The sequence below is a fragment of the Nicotiana tomentosiformis genome, chromosome 11 (genome assembly GCF_000390325.3).
Source record: "Nicotiana tomentosiformis chromosome 11, ASM39032v3, whole genome shotgun sequence".
Lineage (NCBI taxonomy): Eukaryota > Viridiplantae > Streptophyta > Magnoliopsida > Solanales > Solanaceae > Nicotiana > Nicotiana tomentosiformis.
In genome coordinates, this window is record NC_090822.1 from 56,127,203 (window position 1) to 56,151,075 (window position 23,873).

General features: G+C 39.9%; 1 protein-coding gene across 1 annotated transcript; it reads left to right on the forward strand.

Annotated features, from left to right (window-relative positions):
- The first annotated feature begins 15,434 nt into the window (after nucleotides 1-15,434).
- On the forward strand, nucleotides 15,435-16,187 carry LOC138901486 (uncharacterized). Its single transcript, XM_070189255.1, has 2 exons — nucleotides 15,435-15,580; nucleotides 15,662-16,187. Exons 1-2 carry the CDS (start codon nucleotides 15,435-15,437, stop codon nucleotides 16,185-16,187), a joined length of 672 nt encoding a protein of 223 aa, XP_070045356.1.
- The last annotated feature ends 7,686 nt before the right edge of the window (nucleotides 16,188-23,873 follow it).

The window sequence follows — 23,873 nt, forward strand, 5'->3', positions numbered from 1 at the left end:
TGCACATGCAGGAGATAAACGAAATCTGGCATAATAATAGATATCTCCTGATCGAAAAGATTGCATAATTGATAAGGAGAAGGACTCTTTACTCAACGAGAACATTATCCTAGATAAGGAAGGAGTTAGGAGTTGAGATTAAATAGAACTCTTCCACCAAGGAAGAGTAACATTAGAACTCTAGTTATTTTCTACTCTACTAACTCTATAAATCACTGGATGTTCTCATTCTACAGGGGACACACAAAAGCAGAAGTTAAACGTGAATTGAGAGCAAAATAGCAAGGCATTTTGCAAGCAGTTCATGTGTGATTCATGTGTGCAAACCTGAAGCTACATGAACCAGATAGAAGAACCAGCTCCAAGTGTCTGTCTTTTATTCTAGTTCAATTGTAGTAGGTATTTTCGTATTGTACCTTTCAGCTTTATCTAGAGGCAATTGTAATAGGTACTCAGAGTATTCAAGTTAGAGTTAACTTGAAGTTGTCATAGCAGTTAGAGGCTGGTTGCCACAACGGGATTAGAGTTAATCCTAGATTTACAAAAGTGTTTTGTAAATGCAGTTTATGGCTCAGTGATTTAGTGGAGAGTTTGGGAAAATCCTACTGGGAAGTAGGTCGTGGTTTTTTCACCTTTGGAGCCTGGTGTTTTCCATGTAAAATACTTGTATTCTTTAGTTTCTGTATTTATTATTCCGCAACAGTAGTATAAGGAACACATAGAAGAACCAGGTCCTTCTATAATCTGTGCACGCAAAAATTTGGACACCACACAAATCACCCCCCCCCTCTTATGTGGTATTGACGTATAAAACATCAATTGATATCAGAGCAGGTTATCCTTGAAGAGGCTAACACCTTAGGAGAAGATAAAGATGAGTGTACCACCTAGAAACTGGGAAGGGCAATCCACTGCTAGGCCACCACTCTTCAATGGCTAGTACTGCTCCTAGTGGAAAAATAGAATGAGAGACCACATCATAGGAGAAGACTATGAACTATGGGACATTGTCACAGATGGTCCATTAGCTACCATAAAGATAAATGACAAAGGAAAAGAGGTGCCAAAAATAAGAGCTGACTGCACTGCTGACGACTTAAGGAAATGGGAGAAGAATGTTAAGGCCAAGAAATGACTTGTGTGTGGACTTGGTCCAGACGAGTACAACAGAATTCAAAGTTGTACTACTACTAAGGAAATTTGGGACACCTTGCAAGTGGCTCATGAAGGAACTGCTCAGGTGAAGAGGTCCAAAGGTACTTTACTATATTCTCAATATGAGAATTTCTCTATAAAGGAAGGAGAGACTATCCAAGAGATATATACAAGGTTCACCACACTGACTAATGAACTGAAGTCTCTTGGAAGGACTCTTCTTGAAGAAGACAAAGTTGAGAAGATTCTGACTAGGGTTCTACCAATTTTTTGGGAAAGCAAAATCACTGCAATTCAGGAATCTAAGAACATTGCAACTCTTAGGTTGGATGAGCTAATTGGAAATCTCAATGCTTATGAACTTAGAAGGCAGACCATGAAGATGGATGTGCCCAAGAAGGAAAGGAGGTTGGCACTTAGAATCACTGAAGGTGCTGATCTGGAGGAAGATGAAATGGCTATGATCACCAAGGACTTCAAGAAATACCTTATGAGAGGAAAAGGTTCTTCAAGAGGTGGAAATTACAACAAAGCAAGGGTTCCTGAAAAAACGACCAATGAGGGCTGCTACAAGTGTGGGAAGACTGATCATCACATCAAGAACTGCCCTCAATGGGAAATTGAATGGAAGAAGGAAAGATCTGAATGAAGGAACATGAAGAAGGAATAGGTTCATCCCAAGAAGAACAAAGGATCAAAAAAGGCTATGGTTGCTTCTTGGGGAGAAAGTTCCGATGAGGAATCAGATGATGAAGATGGAGATGAACAAGCACTTATGGCAATTGGAGAATCAGATGAGGAATCTGAGGTAAGTATAATTCATCTCAAAGACAAGATTAAGTTTTTTTCTAAAGAAAAACTCTCTGAATTATTCTAGATTTCATTGATGAATCTGAGGTAATAAATAAAGACAAAGAACAGTTGTCTAAGGATTGTGTAATTTTAAAAGCAAAGTGTAAGAACATGGAGCTCAGAGTTAGTGAGACTGTGAGTGAAAATACTGCTTTGAAGAACCAGGTTCATACATTTGAAGCAAATGTTCTTGAGTTAAAATCTGAAAATCTAAAACTGAAACTAGGAACCAGTAAGAAGACAGCTGATTGCACACAACTCACTTTAGAAGAAAATGTAGGCAAACCGAAAGATGAGTTGTATAGGAAGGATGAGCAGGTAAGAGTGCTAAAGGAGGATCTAGGCAAGGTCAAGCATGAACTAGACAGAACTAGTAAATGGAACAGGTCCTCCGATGCTTTGTCATGGCTACAGGAACATCACAGTAGCAATAGAAGAGGATTTGGCTTTGGGAATCAGCTACCTAAGTGGGATCCTAAAAACAAGTACCTCACTCTTCCTGAGAAAAAGATTTGTACTCATTGTGGTAAGACTGGTCACTATATGTAACGCAAAAGAAAGGGCTAGTCAAAAGAACAAAAATTTTGTTCAGGGGAAGAATTGGTTACCAAGTTGGGCTAAAAGGAATTTAATTCATCGTTTTGCTTATAGAAAGGGACCCAAACTAGTTTGGGTTCCTAAGACTAACCCCTGATTTCCTTTTGTAGGTTCAAGTGAAGGGGAGCATCCAAATATGGTACATGGACAGTGATTGCTCAAAGCATATGACAGGAAGCAACCTCAAAGGAGGAAATGTCTCCTTTGGAAATGGAAAGAAAGGTGAAATCATTGGGGTTGGTAAGGTAGGTAAGGATGACTCTCATTCCATTAAGAATGTCTACTTGATAGACGACTTGAAGTATAGCCTAATCAGTGTGTCGCAATTGTGTGATAGAGGTAACTTAGTAGCATTCACCTCTACTAAATGTTTTGTGATAAATCTTATCACTGACAAGATTGTTTTGCAGGGTAAAAAGGGTGAATAATATATATATTATAGATCTGTCCACACTCTCGGAGAATGAACTAACTTGCTTAAGTGTGCTGGATAGTGATCCCCTCCTTTGGCACAAGAGACTTGGACATGCAAGTCTGACTCAACTTAACAAATTAGTCTCTAAGGACTTGGTGATAGGAATTACTAACACCAAGTTCAAGGAAGACAAAGTTTGTGAGGCTTGTGCAAGGGGGAAGCAGGTAAGATCCTCTTTTAAATGCAAGAAAGTGGTAAGTACCACCAGAATGATGGAGCTGGTTCATATGGATCTCTGTTGTCCAATGAGTATATTAAGCAGATGTGGTAAAAGATACGTGATAGTGCTTGTTGATGATTACTATAGGTTTACTTGGACATTGTTTTTAACATCTAAAGATGAAGCATTTGACATGTTCACTTCTTTTGTTAGAAAAACTCAAAAACAACTAGGTAATCAACTTGCATCAATTAGGTCCGATCATGGCACTGAATTTGAAAATACTAAATTTGCTGAATTTTGTGATGAGCATGGCATAGATCATAATTTTTCTGCTCCTAGGACTCCACAGCAAAATGGAGTAGTTGAAAGAAAGAACAGGACACTTGAAGATATGGCTAGGACTATGCTTCTTTCTAGTAAACTGCCCCATAGCTTTTGGGCAGAAGTTGTAAATATTGCATGCTACATCATAAATAGGTGCATGACTAGACCTCTTGTTGAGAAAACTCCCTATGAATTACTTAAAGGGAGAAAACCAAATATATCCCATCTTAGGGCATTTGGATGCAAGTGCTTTGTGCACAACAATGGTAAAGACTCTCTAGGCAAGTTTAATCCCAGAAGTGATGAGGGAGTATTCTTGGGATATTCTTCATTTTGTAAAGCTTATAAAGTTTATAACAAAAGAACTATATGTGTTGAAGAAAGTGTACATGTGGTTTTTGATGAAACTAACATTCTTTCTGAGAGACAGGAACGTGATGATGAAGAAATTGGGCTCGTTAAACACTTAAATAAAACCACAGCCCAGACTGAAGCATCTCTGGAGGAAGGAACAAGTGAAGGAACAGGTTCGTCTATCCCCGGCAACATGACAGGGGGAATAGAACAAAACAATTCTCAAACTTCAGTGGAACCTGTACCTGAACATATATTGGGGTGAGGCGGCAAGGCCGCTTTGTGTATGATTTTTTAATTGTTGTTGCACCACCACCCACATATATATATTGGGGTGAGGCGGCATGACCGATTTGTGTATGTATTTGTACCGTTGATGCATTTCCGCCGGCATATATTGGGGCGAGGTGGCGGGGCCGCTTTGTGTGAAAATGGGTATTGTGTTTGCACCTCCACCCGCATATATTAGGGTGAGGCGGCGGGGCCGCTTTGTGTGGAAATGGTTACAGAGGATCTCATCTTGAATTTTATAAATTTTAATGACAGCTCTCGATAAGCTTGTTTTGGTTTAACCGGCTATCTATGTTATTCTATTGTCGCCCTAGTTCATCATGTTCATATTGTATTTTCTAGTTCTTAAATTGGTGTTTGGTTTTCATACTAGTACTATTCGACATGTACTAACGTCCCTTTTTGCCGAGGGCACTGCATCTTTAATGGATGCAGGTGGTTCCACAGTAGAGGATAGCAGTGCTCATTCTTCCCAGCTGACTTGGTGAGCCCCATCTCATTCCAGGGTTGTGCATCTTTTGTTTCGTATATGTTATAATATTTTGAGGTATAGCCGGAGCGTTGTTGCCGGCATTATCTTTGTTCTCTTTGGCATTTTAGAGGCTTGGTAGACCCTATGGGTTGTGTGTGGGTGTTGGGAATGTTAAACTAGTTGTGTTGTGATTAAATCACTTGTTCCACTTTGAACCATGAAGGTGTGAGTATGTGTGTTTTGAGACTTATTAATGGAGTAACTAATGGTAATGAATTGTTATTGTAGACATGATCAACTTATTGTCTAATTAATGAAAATATGTATTATCCTTATACATGGATGAGATTTGGTTTGAAGGAAATCTAATAGTCTTGCTCGATCGAGTTCACTCGGTTGAGCGCCGGTCGTGCTCCCCGAGTTTGGGGCGTGATAGTTTCAGCTCAGTATCAGTAATTCCTATGGTTTTGAAGTTGGGCACTGGTTGTTATGATGATTCATGAGTTGTTATCGCATAGTATAGATGTAATGGTAAAATGCTTGTCTATGTGTCGGGGCAGTGAATGACTTGAAAGGAGGTTTTTCTCAGTCCATGATTCATAGGTTCAGCGATTTATTTCCCGCAGAGGGAAGCCAATGGGACTATGAATGTTCAGGGTTGGATTGATGGAGTAACGAGTCTTAGTATTTTCTAGCATGGCAAAATTTTCTTCTGTGATGTGGCGTCATTGTCCTTGTTGAATGTGTTATGTTCGCCGGTGTTATAGTTTTCTTCAATTCACCTTCGGGGCAGGGTATGGTGGAATGGTGCCGGGGAAGCTGCTGTCAGAGATCGCGGTGTGCTGTGGTTCCAAATTGAATTGGTGTTCCTAGTGTTGATGGCTCGAGAAAGGTGATCTTCCGGGAGGTTTAAAGTTGGTAGCGATCAATTAATCCAAGTGCTACAGAGATGGATTTTGATTTAAGGCAACAACTGGGCAGCGAAGGATGAGGAAGGACATGGTAGAAGGGAGTCTTGCAGTGGTTGAATTACTAGTAGGTTAAGTATGAAAAACAGAGGTCGGGAAGTTGCCTAAAAGAGAGAGTTTGACCAAAGTGGGAGAGTGGCAGAGTAGAATATGGGTTCTGTGATAGGATAACTGCACGCCTTGAAGAAAGTTTAGAGTGATTTGGGGATTCTTGGTGGACAGTGACTAGGTCTACGAGCTTAATTTTGAATATTGGCTGCTATACGGAGGAAGGTTGGATACAACAAAAAGGAGTTGCTTGATATGAAGAAGGATACAACATGACTTTGGATTGAAATGTATTGTCGCACCTTTAAGTGGTGTCAATGAGGAGTGAACGGACTTGTACAGCTGGTGAATGAGCACGGGCTCATGATGGTTTAAGGATTTCATAGTAATTGTACTCAGTGCAGTGTCGTTGGAAGGTGTCGGCATGGGCTTTCCACATGTAGGATATCTTCTGTGAGCAGGCTAGTGGTTACGTGGTGTTGATGAAGCTTCTGCGAAGCATTTTACTGGCTATCCAGTAAGAGGCCGAATATGTGAATGTGGCTAGTGATTAAGAATGTTCATGAAATGTTTAACAAGAAGATTCCAAGGAATTTTGCGGGTCGATTGTGCGAGATCGTGTTAATGAGGAAGAAGGAATTTTGGTGGGTTCTGGGGTTATGCAGTTGTAGCTTCAAGATAACTGGGAGAGCCCCATCGCCTACGATTTGATTCCATGGTTGTCTACTTGTGAGGTTTCTGGTTATCAGCATATTTGGTGGGTTATTACGACTAAGGAAAGAGAACATCAGTGGTCATTTGAGCAAAGGATTTGAGGAATGTGTGCTATAATTGGCCTTATCGATTTATGTTCATGCTTTGGGAAGACTGGGTATTTATGCTTCATGTAGATGTGATGTACAAAGAAAGTGATTCAGCCGGGTGCTTCCTTGAGAGGGTGTTCATATGCTAGCAAAGCTTTGGAGTTTGATCATATTCGGGAACAAGTCAGAGTGGGTGACTCTTAACAACGGTCCTAGAGGGCTCAAAAAAAAAATTAAAGTGCGGTGCCTAAGGATTTTGAGTTTGTCGTATGTTTAAGTATCGAGCATTGCAGCGAATTACGAAAAGGGGCTTGGAGTGTTCTATGTTATCATCGGTTTGCGGTGTAGCATTGGAGGAATGGGAGAAAATAACTTCGGATTCATAAAGGAAATATCATAATGGGTATACCAGTTGAAGATGTGAATATGCGCACAAGGAGGGTATAAAATGGTTCGTGGATTTTGAGACAACATGGTCTCGAGAAATGAGGTCACTCCGGATAAGGGCGGATTTGGGTTCTCTATGTTTGAAATGGAGCTACTATTATTCCTAAGGCTAGTCCAGAGTAAATTAGGAGAATTCGGATCGATTAGCAATGGTTGAATTGGCATGGTGGTGGTAACGATCAGTTCCTTCAACGTGTTAAATTTTACAGGTAGTTGCGGCGGTACGTGCGAGGCTTGACGGCCACCGTAATTGATTTTACTTGGAGGCATTCGAGTTTTATGGCCTGTTATGTGTAGATGGATTCCGGAAGGGTCATGGTGGTTTAGACCACTACTTGGGGTTGTATTTTTTGCAGTTATGAGAATTTGGTCGCGTGTTGCAATAATTCTCCTGAAATTAGTTAAGTGAAAAGTTGCTATATGACGGAGTGTTTATTCTATTAGCGGATCAGGGATTATTATGGAATTCTTGTACTCTCACGTATTTTCATGTTAGATGCAATGAGCGACATGGAAATCGGAAGCTGAGGATCAAGGTTGCGGTTCAGTATTGACAAGAATGTCACGAGCTCGGACAAGCAGGAAAGAATTCAGATGGTTAGAATCAGCTGGTATTACCTTTAGCGTCACCTGAGATTGGTGTCCTGTGTAAGAGGCTTTATGTACTGATTTGTGGATTCTTGATTTGCTTTACAGCATTAATGTGGCCGGCGGTATAGAGGTGCAGACTTGTTACCTGCTGCGGAAGGTCGTGGGAGCATATCCCACAGGAAGATTGTCTAAGTGTGACATGTAGTCATTTGAATGATTAAAGATTGAAATCAAGTATGAAGATTTTTGTAGTATCGCTAATGTGAGGATTTAGGCCTGAAAAGGCGCTCTATTCAATTGGTTGTGAATTGTAGAAGTTTGTTCCGGATTTGACGGCTATTCTTAGGGGTAGATCCTTGAAAGGTTATTAGCTCAGTACAGTACGATTAGAATCGTCTTGAGGTCCATGAGTCGATCTAAATGTGAGTGTGTACTCTATATCGGGCCGGATGTGTTCATTTCAGCATAGCGTTGCTTGCGGAGGAGTCTTGGGGATTGGGATGTTATTTTCGTCGTCAGCTATTTAGTGTAATCTCTATATTGCCATGTAGGTTGTGAGGCGGTTTGATTATTTGCACTTGTATTGAGATCTCGTGTAGCTTGTGGTGCTATGAGAGCAGGATGGCTCTCAATATGCAAGTCAGTTATTGTACCTTAGTTGTGCTTGCGTTTCATAGCGTATGGAGATATCCGTCTCCCCATGATTTGTATTATGCACTTTCCGTGCTTGTGGTTGATATTGGGGTATTTCGTAGGTATAAACATTTCTGGCTTGATGGGTATTTCCCTATTTATTATTATGTGTAGATCGGGTGGCACGCCGCCACGGATATGTTGTTTGGATCGGGTGGCATGCCACCACGGGTATTATGGTTGGATCTAGTTGCACGCCGCAACGGTATTATGTGTGGATCGGGTTGCACGTCGCAACAGTGTGACGTTGAGTACAATTTTCCATAGCTATTTCTTGTGTGTTTTGTGTCTCATTTCTGAGGAAGGTTCATAACATCTTCTCGGTTATTAAATTAGTTACGTGGGTTGAATAGTTCATTCTAGAGTTCGTTTTCCTTATATATCACATTCGAGTTTGTAGCTTGTTAGCACAATGTGGCATCATATGAGGCCTTTGTAGTATCTGAGGTGGCTTATTGCCTGAGCAGCTTGTACTGGGTGAAGCGAGATTATTGGACTTGGGATCAGTGCGATCAAATTTATATAAGGCATATTAAAGAGTAAATATTGTTATTCAGTCTAGAATGAGGTAATGGTTCTTGTCGGAAGGAGAGACTCCATAAATTGTGATTCGGTAGGTAGTTATGAGTTCTACATATCTTCTCTATCGTAGCTGTATTGCGAGAGTTAAAGCAAGGCTTAATTGGTCATGATGTACATTACGGGCTTCGGGTCAGTGGAAATTTTAGCTGTTGTGCTTTGGAAAGATTGCCTTTGGGCAAATGAGTTACGTGGTGCATGGTAAGAATTCAGTAAGGGTATACAATCGTGTTTGGTGCAGTGTGTAGTGATTGGTACGGTGTTCGTATGTTGGAAACAGGCCTGGTGGAGAATTCCGGATATTGGAATTTGACTCTAAGGCTTACTTGACTAAATAAAGGGGAAAATCTTTAGATTGGCTCGAGCTAATGTGGTCAACTGAGTTGTGGTAGCACGGGTAGGTACACGAGGTGTTAAACGGTGATTTCAGACAACTCCAGAACATTTCTTAGCACGTTCGAGGATGAATGTATGTTTAAGTGTGAGAGAATGTAACGACCCGGCCGGTCATTTTGATCCCTAACACATTCTTCGACAGTTTGAGGCCATGAGTAGCTTCACTTCAGGTATTATGACTTGTACGTGTGGTAGGAATTGAATTTCGGGAAGTCCGGAATTGATTTAGAAAGAAAATTCTCATTTCGGAAGCTTTAAGTTGGAAGAATTTACTAAGGTGTGATTTCGAGTAAATGACCTCGGAATTGGGGTTTTGAAGGTTCCAACAGGTTAGTATAATGATTTTGGACTTGGGCGTATGTCTGGATCGGGTTTTGGATGCCCCGGGAGCGTTTTGGCGCCTATTGTGGAAAGATGGCATTTTGGAAGGATTTCATATATTTGGGTTGAAGTGCATTTCAATGTTATCGATGTCCGTTTGGGATTATGAGCATAGGAATAGCTCTGTATGGTGATTCTGGACTTAGGGGTGCGTCAAGAAGTGGATTTGGAGGTCCGAAGGTCGTTTCGGGGTCATTTGGCGAAAAATGGAAATTTGAAGTTTTTGGAAAGTTTGACCGAGGGTGGACTTTTTGATATTGGGTTTGGATTCCGATTCCGGAAGGTTGAGTGGGTTCGTAATATCATTTAAGACTTGTAGTAGAAGCCCAGGTTTGCATTTGCGATGGATTTGTCGCATTTGCGACCTTCGCACTTGCGAATCAGGTGTCGCAAATGTGACATCTGAGACATGTGCTCAACTCTATTAAATGCGGGACTTAGGCCATTTAGCTCATTTTCTTTCATCTCTTGGGAGATTTTGGAGCTCTTGGAAGGGGGGGTTTCACCTGGCACTTTGAGGTAAGTATTTTCTACACAACATGAGTTAAATACATAGATTATGGGTAGATTAACATGTAAAAATTTGGTAAAATCAAGGGTTTAGATGAAAACCTAGGTTTTGGAGAAAAATAGAATTTTACCACAAAATTTGTTATGGAATGTAGTAAAAATCATATATTTGAGTTCATGAGGTTATGGGTATCAACTTTCTTCAAATATTTCGGGAATCCGGGCACGTGGGCCTGGGGATAAATTTTAGGAATCTAATGTTTAGGGTTGGGTAATCACTTTAATAGTTAGAATATAAACTTTTAAACATGTATTGATTAGTTTATATACTATTTGATTAGTTTTGGGTTGTTCAGCACCAAATTGAGGGTTTAAGCATAATCTTGGTCCGGAAAGTAGGCTTTGAGGCGAGGTAATTCTCTTTTCTAACCTTGTAAGAGGGAATTAAACCAATAGGTGAATTGAATAAAAATGTGCTTCTATTTGTGGGGGCTACGTACGCACGAGATGACGAGAGTCCGTACGTAGCTACTAATTATGCTATTGTCCGAGTAGTCTAGGACCCATATCATGCTATACATACAATTTGTACCCTACTTGTTAACTTAATTGCTTAAGTCTTTTGAAACTTGATAAATTAAATTTCACTTACTTGAAGTTGTGAATGGAACTCTTGACTGTTATTGAGAATTTATGTTTTCCTTAAAATATTTTCTATTTTTGGATCTGGCCGAATGCCTCGGTAACAAATAGATGCATCTATGGTTCGTGTCGTTCGACCTTTGGCAGTGCACAATTTAAATATTATGTTGGATCGGGCCGTACGACCTCGACATAATTTGCGCATGATAAATCTTTGGAGCCAATTATAATTGATATTGCTTCTTTGGCTTGAGATATAAATTATTAAATGATGAAAAATAAATTTGGGACTTAATATTGGTGAAGGGATTAGTTACTGTTTCCTGTTATTGGGTTTTCAGTATTCTTTATGTAATCCATGCTTAATTAAAATTTTGAAATATTTATTGTTAGCCCATAGTAAGTGTCGGAGTCGACCCTTCATCACTACTTCTTCGAGGTTAGACTAGATACTTACTGGGTAGGTACTGATTTACGTACTCATACTACACTTGCTGCATATTTTTGTGCAGGTACATATATGTCTAGCAGACTTGTGGGCACAGAGGCGCGGCTATTTCGGGGATTTGGTGAGCTGCATCCCATGCTGCGAATTCGCAGTACACAGAGTCTCCATCAGAGTTATATACCCTATCCTGTCTAATTGTACTTTTAGACAGATGTTGTATTTCTAATATATTTTCTAGTAGATGGTCATGTACTTGTGACACCGGGTTTTGGGGGTGATTATGGGTTGTTCATTATAGTAGTTTTGAAAATACTATCATTTACTTTGTAAAGCCTATCTCTTACTATTTAATTGAAGGAAATTATGATTTCAAAAATACTGAAGTGAGTAATTACGTTAATCAATTATTGTTGGCTAGCCTGACAGCGGTGTTAGGCACCATCACGACCTCTAATGGAATTTGGGTCGTGACAATATCCCCAATTCAATTATTTCATTTCCAAGCATCTTTATAGATTATCAACAACGAGATATTTTCAATCAAGACTTTGGGTACACATATGAGCAATTTAGAGTCTTAAGCACATCGAGTTTTTCTCACCCAATTGGTATACTAGTTTTCATTTAAAACATGACTCAAAGTCATAAAATTTTAATACGCAAACCATACTTTGAACATATATCTTTCGACATATGGCTCATTCGGAATAGTCAAGTTTATAAGAGATAACCCTGAATATAGAAATTAGAAATCTTGAGCCAACCATACTTGAAATTACGAGAACATTATGCAATTCGATTCTAAGGGAGAAAGTTTAGCCAACATACCTCAATTGAGCTTCCTTACACTCTAAAATATTACGGAAATCTTAGCAACTTCGATATATTTTTAAAATGTAACAGATTGAATCAAAATTAGGAGGATGATCATGGTTCTAGCTCATTTGAGCATTTTATCAAACACTAGGTGTGCATTAAAGTTTCAAGGTTCTTTTATGGTGGGTTCCATCATCCCAGACCCATTATCTACCATTCTTAGCACAACAATCTTCTTACACCCTTTGATAACACATGCATGCAAGATGGACAACTCTCATGCCCAAAAATTATCTTACTAATTGCCCAATTCTAGACAAAATTCGAAATTGAGGGTTAGGGTGTAAAATCTTACCTTTAGGATGAAGACCTTGTGAGTTTTCCTTGTTAATCTTCTACGATTTGAGCAAGACTTGATGAATAATTAGCCTAGGGTTTCCGCTCTCTCTAAAACACTCTCACTTCTCTCTAAAACATCAGATTTTTGGCTAAACAATGGTCCTTTGCCAGTATTTAATGAAGTAGGATCGGGTTATAAAAAATCAAAAATGAAGCTTCGGAACGGGATATGCGGTTCGCATATCGGCCGCACAATTGGCCTCCAGAACTGGGGAAAATTTTCCTGTGTTTGCAGTCACTATGCAGCCCGCAGACCTGTTCTGCGGTAGCATAATGAACCGCAGAATAGTTCTACGGTCGCATAGTCAATCGCAGAATGGCATCCAAACCTGCCCATACCTGCCTCCGCAGAGTGATTATGCGGTCGCATAATGGACCGCAGAAATGCATTTTTCTGCCAAAACTTTTCCTTTGCTCCTCAATGCATTGTTCAACCCAAAAAGTCCAGCACACAAAAAATCTTGAATTCTATACGCTGAACACCTAAACTAAACCTTTGGCGACCTCCAACGATTAGTCTAAGATGTGCTAGCTTGAATATGACCATAAAACTTCCTATCCAATATATTTGATCACGGGATGATGCTTCTTCTTTGACATATTTGAAACTTCAACCCCAATAGGTTACTATAAATATGAACAACGAGGTTCAAGATTTGCTAGAATTATTCAAGAATCCATCAATGTGCTGAGCACGGCATTTCAGGATGTTATATCCTAAGAGACATGAAGGTTACAACCAATAGCGCTGGCATGGTTAATCATTGTGATGACATCATTGATTCGATAAATGAGGCATAGAGTTGCCTAGTAGGCATTGATAATGTAGGGACCATGTTCATGATTCTGAGATTTAAAAGAAATGAGTCATGAAAAGGACAACGACAATTATTTCATTTCATATGTGCCTTGTTCGACAATAGTAGGCCTCAAAGAGAGATAGCCAAGTATGTTACACTAGTCACCTCTTGGAATGTACGAAAAAATATATCAGTTCAACTTAAAATGAGAATATTTTGGCACCCCGAATGTGATATGGGTTTCAAAATGCATGAAATTGCATTACGGTCTGAACATTAGCTAACACAAGGAATCTATGTCACAAGCCCATGGAGATGAAAAATAAGTTAAACACTTGTGATACTATTATCATTCTGACAGCTTAACCCCAGCCAATAGTTGATCCTATATGAGAGGACTAGAGATACGGCGAATTTCTCTTTCAAATCAATATGCTCTCATGTTACTAGACGGTGAAAAGGATTCATGATAATATGCACAAAGGAACAAAGTGATTGTTCAAACCATATGAGCCACATACACCGGAGAGAAAAAGAGTGGCTCAAGAAGGATCTCGACACTAGGCTGCTTGACATTAGATTTGATACCGCATAGGTAAATATTATGGTGGTGCGTGCAAAGACACCAGTTAGCAGATGTTATCCATTCGAATGAAAACGTTCTGTAAGAAATTCATCAAGTATAGTCCTTTGTTAAGAATTTAGGGAAGCAAGTGGGAAGTATTAATCCTAGAGTTATAACTCAATTCAAGGACATGATTATAGAGCTCAATTCCTCAAGATGTTGTAAATAATAGAATTTGTGATAGAGTGGCTTCAAGAATGATGCACCTCGTTCAAAGAGTAGATACAGATAACGACTCATAAAGTTGTTCTGGTTCTATCCCAACTTCCATAGTAGCATAAGGAGTGACACAAGACAAAGTGGAACCGAGATAAATAAGAGCATACACATCATGAGATTGGATAGTCAATATACCTGTAACCACAACTAGAGAAGTCTCAAACCTTTGACGTCTCCTGATAGCATAAAACCTGCTGGGTCCTCCCGAGCTCTGAATACCACCCCTAGCTACTCCAAGCCATGCGGACGATATAGTGCCTCGAGCTGGGGGATGCGCTGTGGATGTAGTAGCTACAGAACTGGCTGGCTGGGCCATACCCCTGCCCATGCTCTGGAGAGACAAATAACAATCTCTTTGAAAGTGACCCGTCATACCATACTTTTAGCATACATTGGTACCATAGTGACATACTCCTGGATGACATCTCCCACACTTCACACAACGGGGATGAGGTCTGCTAAACTGACTCTTCCTACTGACCTAATATTTACCTTTTTTGCATACATCATAAGCATACCCCTTATCCTTCTTCCAAGCTTCCAATGTGGGAGTAACAATTCCAGCACTGGATTGCTGTGTGGGCCTTTGGAATTGCCCAAAGCTACCACCCCTAACGCGTTGCTAAGCACACTCACAACACGACGCCAAATGTTCCTTCCCGCATGTCTTACATGACATGATTCACAAAGAGATCGAGGTATATGTGGATGACATCATCGTCAAGTCTCAGAAAAGTTAAGAAAATTTTGGACGATTTGAGGAAATATTTCGAATGCTTGCGGAGGTACAACTTCAAGTTGAACCCTGCAAAGTGTGCGTTCGGAGTCCCTACTAGAAAATTGCTAGGTTTCATGGTAAGATGATTAGGGATAGAATTGGACCCTTCAAAGATCAAATCCATTCAAGAGCCACCACCCAAAAGCAAGAAAGATGTGATGAGTTTCCAAGGTAGAATGAATTATGTCAACCGTTTCATAGCCCAACCTACAATAATTTGTGAACCTATTTTCAAGCTGCTGAAAAAGGATGTTGCCACAAAGTGGATAGAAGGGTGTCAAAATGCCTTCAACCGAATTAAGGAGTATTTGTCAAATTCACCAGTGTTGGTTCCCCCCGAGCTCAGGAATCAACTGTTCCTGTACCTGTCGGTCTTGGATAACTCATTTGGATATGTGTTAGGGCAGCCCGACGAAATCGGAAGAAAGGATCAGGCCATTTACTACTAAAATAAAAAGTTCACACCATGTGAGGCCAAATACACTTTGATAGAGTGCACTTGTTGTGCTTTGACTTGGATCGCCCAGACATTAAGGCATTATATGTCAGCATACACCATGCATTTGATATCTTGGCTCGACCCGCTCATGTATATCTTTTAGAACTCGATGCCGACCAGAAAGCTAGTTAAATGGAATATTCTTCTTAGAAAATTTGACATTGTGTACATGACCCAAAAACCTATCAAAGGTCATGCTTTAGCCGACCACCTTGCAAAGAATCCAGTGGACAAGGATTATGATCCACTCACTACGTGCTTTCCCGACGAGGAGGTGTTGTTCGCCGGAAAAGATATCGTAGAGTCATACCTTGGATGGTGAATGTTTTTTGGCAGAGCAGCGAATTTCAAAGGAGTAGGAATTGGGGAAGTCCTAATTACGGAATCAGGACAACACTATCTAGCATCAGCAAAGATAATTTTCCGTTGCACCAATAATATGGCTGAGTACGAAGCGTGCATCGTTGAAATTAGGATGGCAGTCGACATGAACATCAAAGTGCTTTTGGTCATAGGGGATTCTGACCTATTGATACATCAAGTCCAAGAAGAGTGGTCAACCAAGAACGTCAAGATATATCCATACCTACACTGTGTAAAAGAGTTATGCAAGAAGCTTACAAAGATCGAGTTCAAGCACGTTCCTAGGATCCACAACGAGTTTGCCGATGCTCTTACAATCCTAATATCAATGATTCAACATCCAGATAAGAATTATATCTACCCTATCAAGGAAGAAATTAGATATCAACATGCGTACTATTTTTATGTAGACGAAAAGCCAGATGGTAAACCATGGTACCATGACATCAAAAGATTCCTCGAAACAAGAGAATATCCGGAGAGTGCTACAAATAGTTAGAAGCGAGCGCTCAGGAGGTTAGCAAATCATTATTTCCTTAATGGGAAAGTTCTATATATAAGGACCCCATACATGGGTCTGTTAAGATGTGTGGATGCCATCGAAGCAACCAGACTATTAGAAGAGATACATGCAGGAACATATGGACCCCACATGAATGGTTTCACCATAGCCAAGAAGATCTTGAGAGCCGAATACTTTTGGATGACCATGGAAAGCGATAGTATCTGCTACGTATAGAAGTGTCAGCAGTGTCAGATCCACAGGGATTTCATCTGGGTTCGGCCTAGTGAGTCGAATGTAATGCGTTCGCCTTGGGAATTCGCCACTTGGTGCATGGGTGTGATTGGACAAATAGAGCCCGCTGCATCAAACATGCACCATTTCATCTTGGTAGCCATTGACTACTTCACCAAATGGGTGGAAGCATCTACCTACAAGACCGTCACAAATAAGGTAATGGCGGATTTCGTCCGAAATAACATAGTTTGCCAATTTGTGATAACCGAGTCAATCATCACTGACAACGCAACTAACCTCAACAGTGATCTCATTAGGGAAATCCGAGAGAAGTTTAGAATTGTCCACCGCAACACCACAGCCTACAGGAAACAAATGAATGGAGCAGTTTAGGCAGCTAACAAAAACATCAAGAGAATTCTATGGAAGATAGTGGACAATCATAGGCAATGGCATGATAAGTTATCCTTCGCCTTACTGGGTTATTGAAACACCATGATAACTTCCACTAGGGAGACGCCATATATGCTGGTATATGGAATCGAAACCGTGATACCCGCAGAGGTGGAGATACCATCCTTAAGAGTCATCCAAGACACCATGTTAGATGATGCATAATGGATACGGGCAGACAGGAGCAACTCATGCTCATTTACGAGAAGAGAACGTATGTAGTATGCCATGGTCAGCTGTATCGAAATAGGATGGCTAGTGAATTTAACAAAAGGGTGAAGCCTCGCCAGTTTACACTGGGGAAATTGGTTCTGAAGAAAATCTTCCCCTACCAAGAATAAGCCAAAGGAAAGTTCACATCCAATTGGAAAGGTCCTTATATGGTCCACCGACTGTTGTCAGGTGTAGCTCTAATCTTGGTAAAAATAGATAGAAGAGTTAGCACAAAGCCCATCAACTCAGACGCAATCAAGAGATACTACGTTTGAAGGCAATAGAGTTAGGGTTTGGCTATAATAGAACTACGCTCAACCTGACTTCCCATAGAGGGATACGTAGGCAACCCATGTAGGGTTTGGTTTCTCTCCCCTTTCTGTTGTAATATAAGATCCAAATATCATTTTTATATTGCTTGAAACCACACCATGATTTGATTTCCTCTGGAAGGAATACGTAGGCAATCCTCGTCGGATTTAGTTTTCTTTTGTAATCGAACTATGTTCTGCCATGATTCAATTTGGATACGTAGGCAGTCCAAGTCAGACTCGACCATTCCGTTCTTAATATCATCATTTTGCATCTATTGTAATCGAACTATGTCTTGACTTGATTCCATTTGGATACGTAGGCTGCCTGAGTCAGGCTCGGTCATATTTATCATAATTTCTTTATCATCATCATCGAACTATGTCTTGACCTGATTCTGTTTGAATACGTAGGATGCCGGAGTCAGGCTCGATCATATTTATCATACTTACTTTATCATCATCATCATCAAACTACGTCTTGACCTGATTCCGTTTGCATACGTAGGCAACCTAAAAGGGTTCGGTCATAACCCTAGGAAACTTTTGTAATGCATTAGTTAAGATTAGGACGCAGTCACAACGACAAGAAGCCATGCCGTTAGAAGCATCGCGGAGGACCGACACCAATGAGATAGAGTTTTCAAGGAACAATGCTCGCATTCAAGAAACCTTGGAAACATGTCTTAATCCAGAACGACGGCATTTGCCATAAAACGAATATTTTCAAAAACTATTTTCTAAAAAATATCATAATTTGTTCCACCTACCAAACATCATGGCATAACCTTATTAGGACCGAGGCAAAGCCAGGACTATGGTCGACATAAACCAACAACCCCTCCCATGCTAAGAAATTTCTTTGAGTGCAGGGCCAATAGGACATATTGAACTGTTGGAAATACACTAGGGCAAATGGCGGATTCGCCGCTCTCTCAGGACTATCATCCTTCTCTCTTTATTTCAGAAACTACGTCTAAATCCTTGCAGCTATTTCGGAATCAGACCGTTAACGTAAACAAGACATATTGTACATAGCAAACCGTTCGCTCAATCAAACGGTGCACCTCATACAAAACGAGTCGCTGGCTTCACCAATTGCAGCCTTTTATATAGCAAACTGTCCGCTCAATGAATTGGAGCACCTTGTACAAAACGAGCAAATGGCTTCACCAATTTGAGCCATGTATATAGAAAATCACTAACTCAAACAATGGGAGCACCTTGTACGAAACTAGCCGCTAGCTTCACCAATCTGAGCCCTGTACATAACAAATCATCAGCTCATTCGACAAGAGCGCCCTGTACAAATCAAACATCAACTTTGCCAATCGAAGCCATGTATATCACCAACTATTTTTCTCCACAAACGGGAATGATCCGCACAACCACTCCATCACATCGGAGACTAGAATAGACAGTTGCAAACCTCGTCGCCAACCTTCCACCAATCGATGGCCACAACTTAGCCTCATAGTCAAGAGAATCTCTTGGGCATGCTATTCTTTTCCTTTATTTTTATCTTTAATGTTTTGACATTTTTCTCTTGCAGCTTACATGCATGTTTACGTTTCCTTCAAGTCGATCGCTCCCATCAAGCGGAAATACTTTACATTTTTAGTGCAAAGCTCTCCCAAAAAGTGGAAACCCACTCTATAAGTCAATTGCTCGCATCAAGCGGAGATACTTTATATTTTCAGTGCAAAGCTCTCCCAACAAGCGGAGACGCACTGTCACGCCCCAAACCTGGGAAGGCATGGTATTCACCCAGTGCCATATTTGGCCCGAGCGTTCTGTTTTGCAACTGTGAACTCTGGAGGGGTAACCCTCAACTTAGGCCAACGAGGCCTACTTGCGAGCTGACAATACCAATCAAGGAGGACAAGGCCACCATGAATGTCTACAACCAGCAATACCAAACTAACATGTACACAGGGCTGGCAAGGCCACAATACTGATATATAAAATATGCAGAACTCGTCTACAAGCCTCTAGAGATAACTGAACTGTATATGTGAATCATGAAACATTTATAATGTCATGCATATGCGTAAAAATATCATATCATGGATAGGTATATGCGTACATAACATCATAAAGCCTCTGAGGGCATCCCATCATATCATCTCGGACTTAGTGGGCGAAATCATCAATGTATGCCAATCGATCAGGTGGTGGTGCATATACAATGCCATAACCTTTACCCATACAATATATACATATAATATACATTTATATAACGGCATATGGCCATGGGTAAATATACATGTATAAATGAATGCAATGCATAATGAAGTAAGTCAATAAGATCTCTCGGAATGTCATAAGATCAATATGCCTTCAACTAATATCCCAAATAAACTTTATAAACTTTTGTATTTTCTAAGACCCATGAACAGACGAAATAATAATAGGACATATGGGGAATCAAGAGATTGGGAACCCTAGTACTTCTAAGAATATAGTCATTTGTGAAAGTTGCGTGTTTGCCCGTTTCGTTGTATCATATGGATCATGCCAAAAGGAAATAAGGGATAGCCTTAACATACCTGATAAACGAAGTTACTATTATTGCAAAAGTCCTCACACCTCTTACAGTTGGTAATCTATATCTTACAAAGGATTGGTATCAATATCGACTTCATATTCTATAGGGAAGTACATTTAGTCATTTTATCGTACAACTTATGTGCATAATTTCATAGGGTCTATTATAGCTCCAATTTAACACGTTATAGCACAATGATCTTCATATTCATTTCCCTTAATCCTAACTATGATATCCATACATTTACAATTCCAGTTGGTATCTTAAAACATGTAAAAATAGCCCACACAACACAACTCAACATCATGTTTCATAGTTACTAGTTTCTTCAATAATCCTACAACAAAAATACCAACACTTGTAAAATCTTAAGATTAGGTTATGGAAGATGAAACATACCTCAAATATACAAAGAACCCTCTCTTCTTTTACTCACTTCAACACTAAGTAACTTCCTAAGTCGTTACCACGAGAAGGAAATGGAGTTATTGGTAACCATGATATTATTTATGTCGAACTTGCATGGTTTATCATTGGATTCGCACTAGGATCATGGGGGAACCCTTGGAGAGCATCTAGAAGGGTTTAGGAACTGGGTTGGTCGAGAAAACGGAGTTAAAACGACTTAGAATTAACCTATATAGAAGCTGGAGTTTTACACCGGCTTTGTGGGTCCCAAAGGAGCTGCTTGCGCAATCTCTTGAAAATGTGAATATCTCTCTATTCCGGTGTCGTATCGATGAAGGGTTTAATGTGTTAGAAACTATAATTGTAGATCTTCAATTTGGTAGGTGGATAACCCTATAATTCAAGGTACATTGGGAAAAAGATCAGCTACATTTGACATAATGTTCATCACATTTATGAATGTAACTTGTGATGACCTCTGCCAACTTTTGTTCCACAACTCGCTTTACTTCAAAACATAGCACATGAATATCATACGACTACAATAACTCATCACATAAACTTCTTATCATGTTAAGCACCCTAGTCTCACCCCAAAAGTACAAGTTATATCATTCCCAACTTTTCGACTTTCGACAAAACTTATTTTCTTCAGTTCGTTTAGCTTCTAAGCCTTCCAACCCTCTTGGTACTTGTTATACATGATATTAATATATGTAACCGCCAAAGTAATATTATTAACTTACTTTATGTACTTTCAAAGTTGATCTCATTTTTGAGCTTATATCAATTGACTTACGATATACTTTTACGTACGAAAACATGGGGGGTAACATTATTCTCCTTTTGTAACATTCGTCCTCGAATGTTGACTGATGCGCTTATCGGTCTCATAACCGGATAGATCTTAAGAATAATTTAGTACTGTCCTTTCCATCTAGATAATTGTTTCATAAATAAATCCCAAGGCCAGGGCATTCCTCTCTTTAGGCCTCTTTCTCACACCACGACTTGTGGCCGGAATTCTTCCAATATCGTAATTCTTGCTACCATATATCATGCAGCATGTACGACTCTGTCCTTGTATCCGCGCCTTGTTATCTTCTCTAATTTTTCCTCTAGCTTTTAGCCAATCTCTAGGCCTTACTTTGTGAACATATGCAGTACTATGACAAGCTGTCCCTCTAGGCATTTGTAGGTGTACTAAAGTTGTTCGCTCGGTACTTTGTCGAACTTTTGACTATTGCTATATTTTGTTTCAAAGACTCAGTTATTTATCCATATGGCTTTACTGCTTCTAGGTAGGTCATACTATACCATACCTCTTACTTTGATTTTATTATTATCGAGGTCTGCTACCCAACTCTAGGTTACTCTCTCGCTGCTTATCCTACATGTATAAATCTAAGTCCTTTAATGCTTCCTCATTACTGTTCATCTTAATAATTATAGCCTAATCTCATCTCATACTTTGGAACTTTTATCCATCTATTGGTGATTCACCTCAGTGTTTATTTATAATCTACCAATGATGATGTCAAGCCCCGACCTCGGGGAGCATGACCGACGCTCAACAGAGTTACCCCGGTCGAGCAAGCCTACACAATGTCGTCTACCCAACTCACCCATAAATAAATAGAAGAGTACTTTTTATTAATTAGACAGTAAGAGGTCATGTGAATAAAACCACTTAATTTCCATTAGTTACGTCATTAATAAGTCTCCAAAACAGTACATTGTACAATAATTGTTAAAGTGAAACAGATGATACGATTACAACATTTTTAGTTTAACCTTCCCAAAAATAAATACAACCCACACTATGTATACGGAGCTTCTAACGGGAACAAATGAGTGCTATGACAGTGCCGGCAACAAGGCCCCGGCTATACCTCAAAATGCTATGTACAAAGGATAAGAGATACATGACCCCAGAATGAAGTGGGGCTTACCAAGTCAGCTGAGTAGAGGGTGTGCTGCTATCACTGATCAATACCACCTTCTACGGAACCACCTGCATCTATTAAAGATGCAGCGCCCCCGGAAAAAGGGACCTTAGTACATATGGAATAGTATTAGTATGTAGAACTAAACACCCCCTCAATAGAATGAGTAACAGCAAACGAAGCATAAAACATGAATTCAATAAGAGACTCAAATGGTAGAAAAGTGTCAAATTAGGGGAAAAGTAAATTTCAAGTAAGTTTCAGTAATTTAAGTTGGGAGATCTTTAGCACCGATACACCACCGTGCTTTAGCACGGAGTCCGATCTCAGCCCGACCGGCTAAGCCGTCTCACCCTAAGACATACACTCACAATACCACCATGTGCGCGACATGGCATCCGATCTCAACCCGATCGGCTAAACCGTCTCACCACCATGCCGTGTTAAGGGAAAACAGTCTCATGACATTAACATGGGGATTTACCCCTCAATCATTCCTATATCATCACGTGTAGTGTTGGGGTTAGGTTGTTCTGACCTACCCTTCATCGGTGCTAAAAGATACTCCCAAGGTATTTATAATAAAAAAGATTTACCACTCATTTCACATTCTTTTACATGTCATTCATTTTGTTGGCACCGTTGGCCATAACGCAATATCATTCTTGGAACGTTGGCCGAACTTCATAATTCATGCTCACTATTTCACTTTCAAACATCATTATGGATAATCAACAACAAGACCTTTCAAATTAAGACTTTAACACATACTTGAGCAATTTAGGGTCTTAGGCACATGTGATTTTTTTTACACAATTTGACATGATAACTTTCGTTAGAAACACATTTTTAAATCATAGCACAATAACACACAGCCCATGCTTAAACCATATTCTCAAATTGCAACTCAACATAACAAGAATCTTTTGAATACATATTGAACGCATATTTGTTTTGAGACAAGGCTTATTTGGAATAATTCAATTTATAATAAGCATCACGGGACTTACAAGGGTATTGTGGGGTTCAATTCTAAGAGAAGAGTTTAGCCAACATACCTCGAAAGAGATTTTCATAATGCAAGAATAATGTCCCAACACTCCTAATCGCGCCAACCTATAGAGAAGGGGAGAAATACATGCATGATTAGAGAAATTCGTATGACAAGGGCTGTTACAACTATGACCCAACCTATCCCTCAACCAATTCAACAACAAAACCACCCAAGATTGTTCAACAACTTCCCCACATGCCCTATTATCTCTTGCATGTGATAAATCTACCCCTATCACCCATAATCAACTCCAAACCGGAAATTGAAGAATTAGGGAAAGAAATTCTTACCTCTTTGAAACCCTACCAAGTTCTTTTCGATGAAATCCGAAGGTTCGATCAATGTGGAGTAGTAAAATCCTTAACCCTCCCTTTCCTCTCTCTAGAATAGTTCTCTAAAATGACATGTGATCCCCCAAAAATGAACCCTTAGGTTAGATAAACGAAATGGGGGTCGGGTTATAAAATTAAAAAAATTAATACTCTAACACAGATCTGCGGTCGCATATGCAAC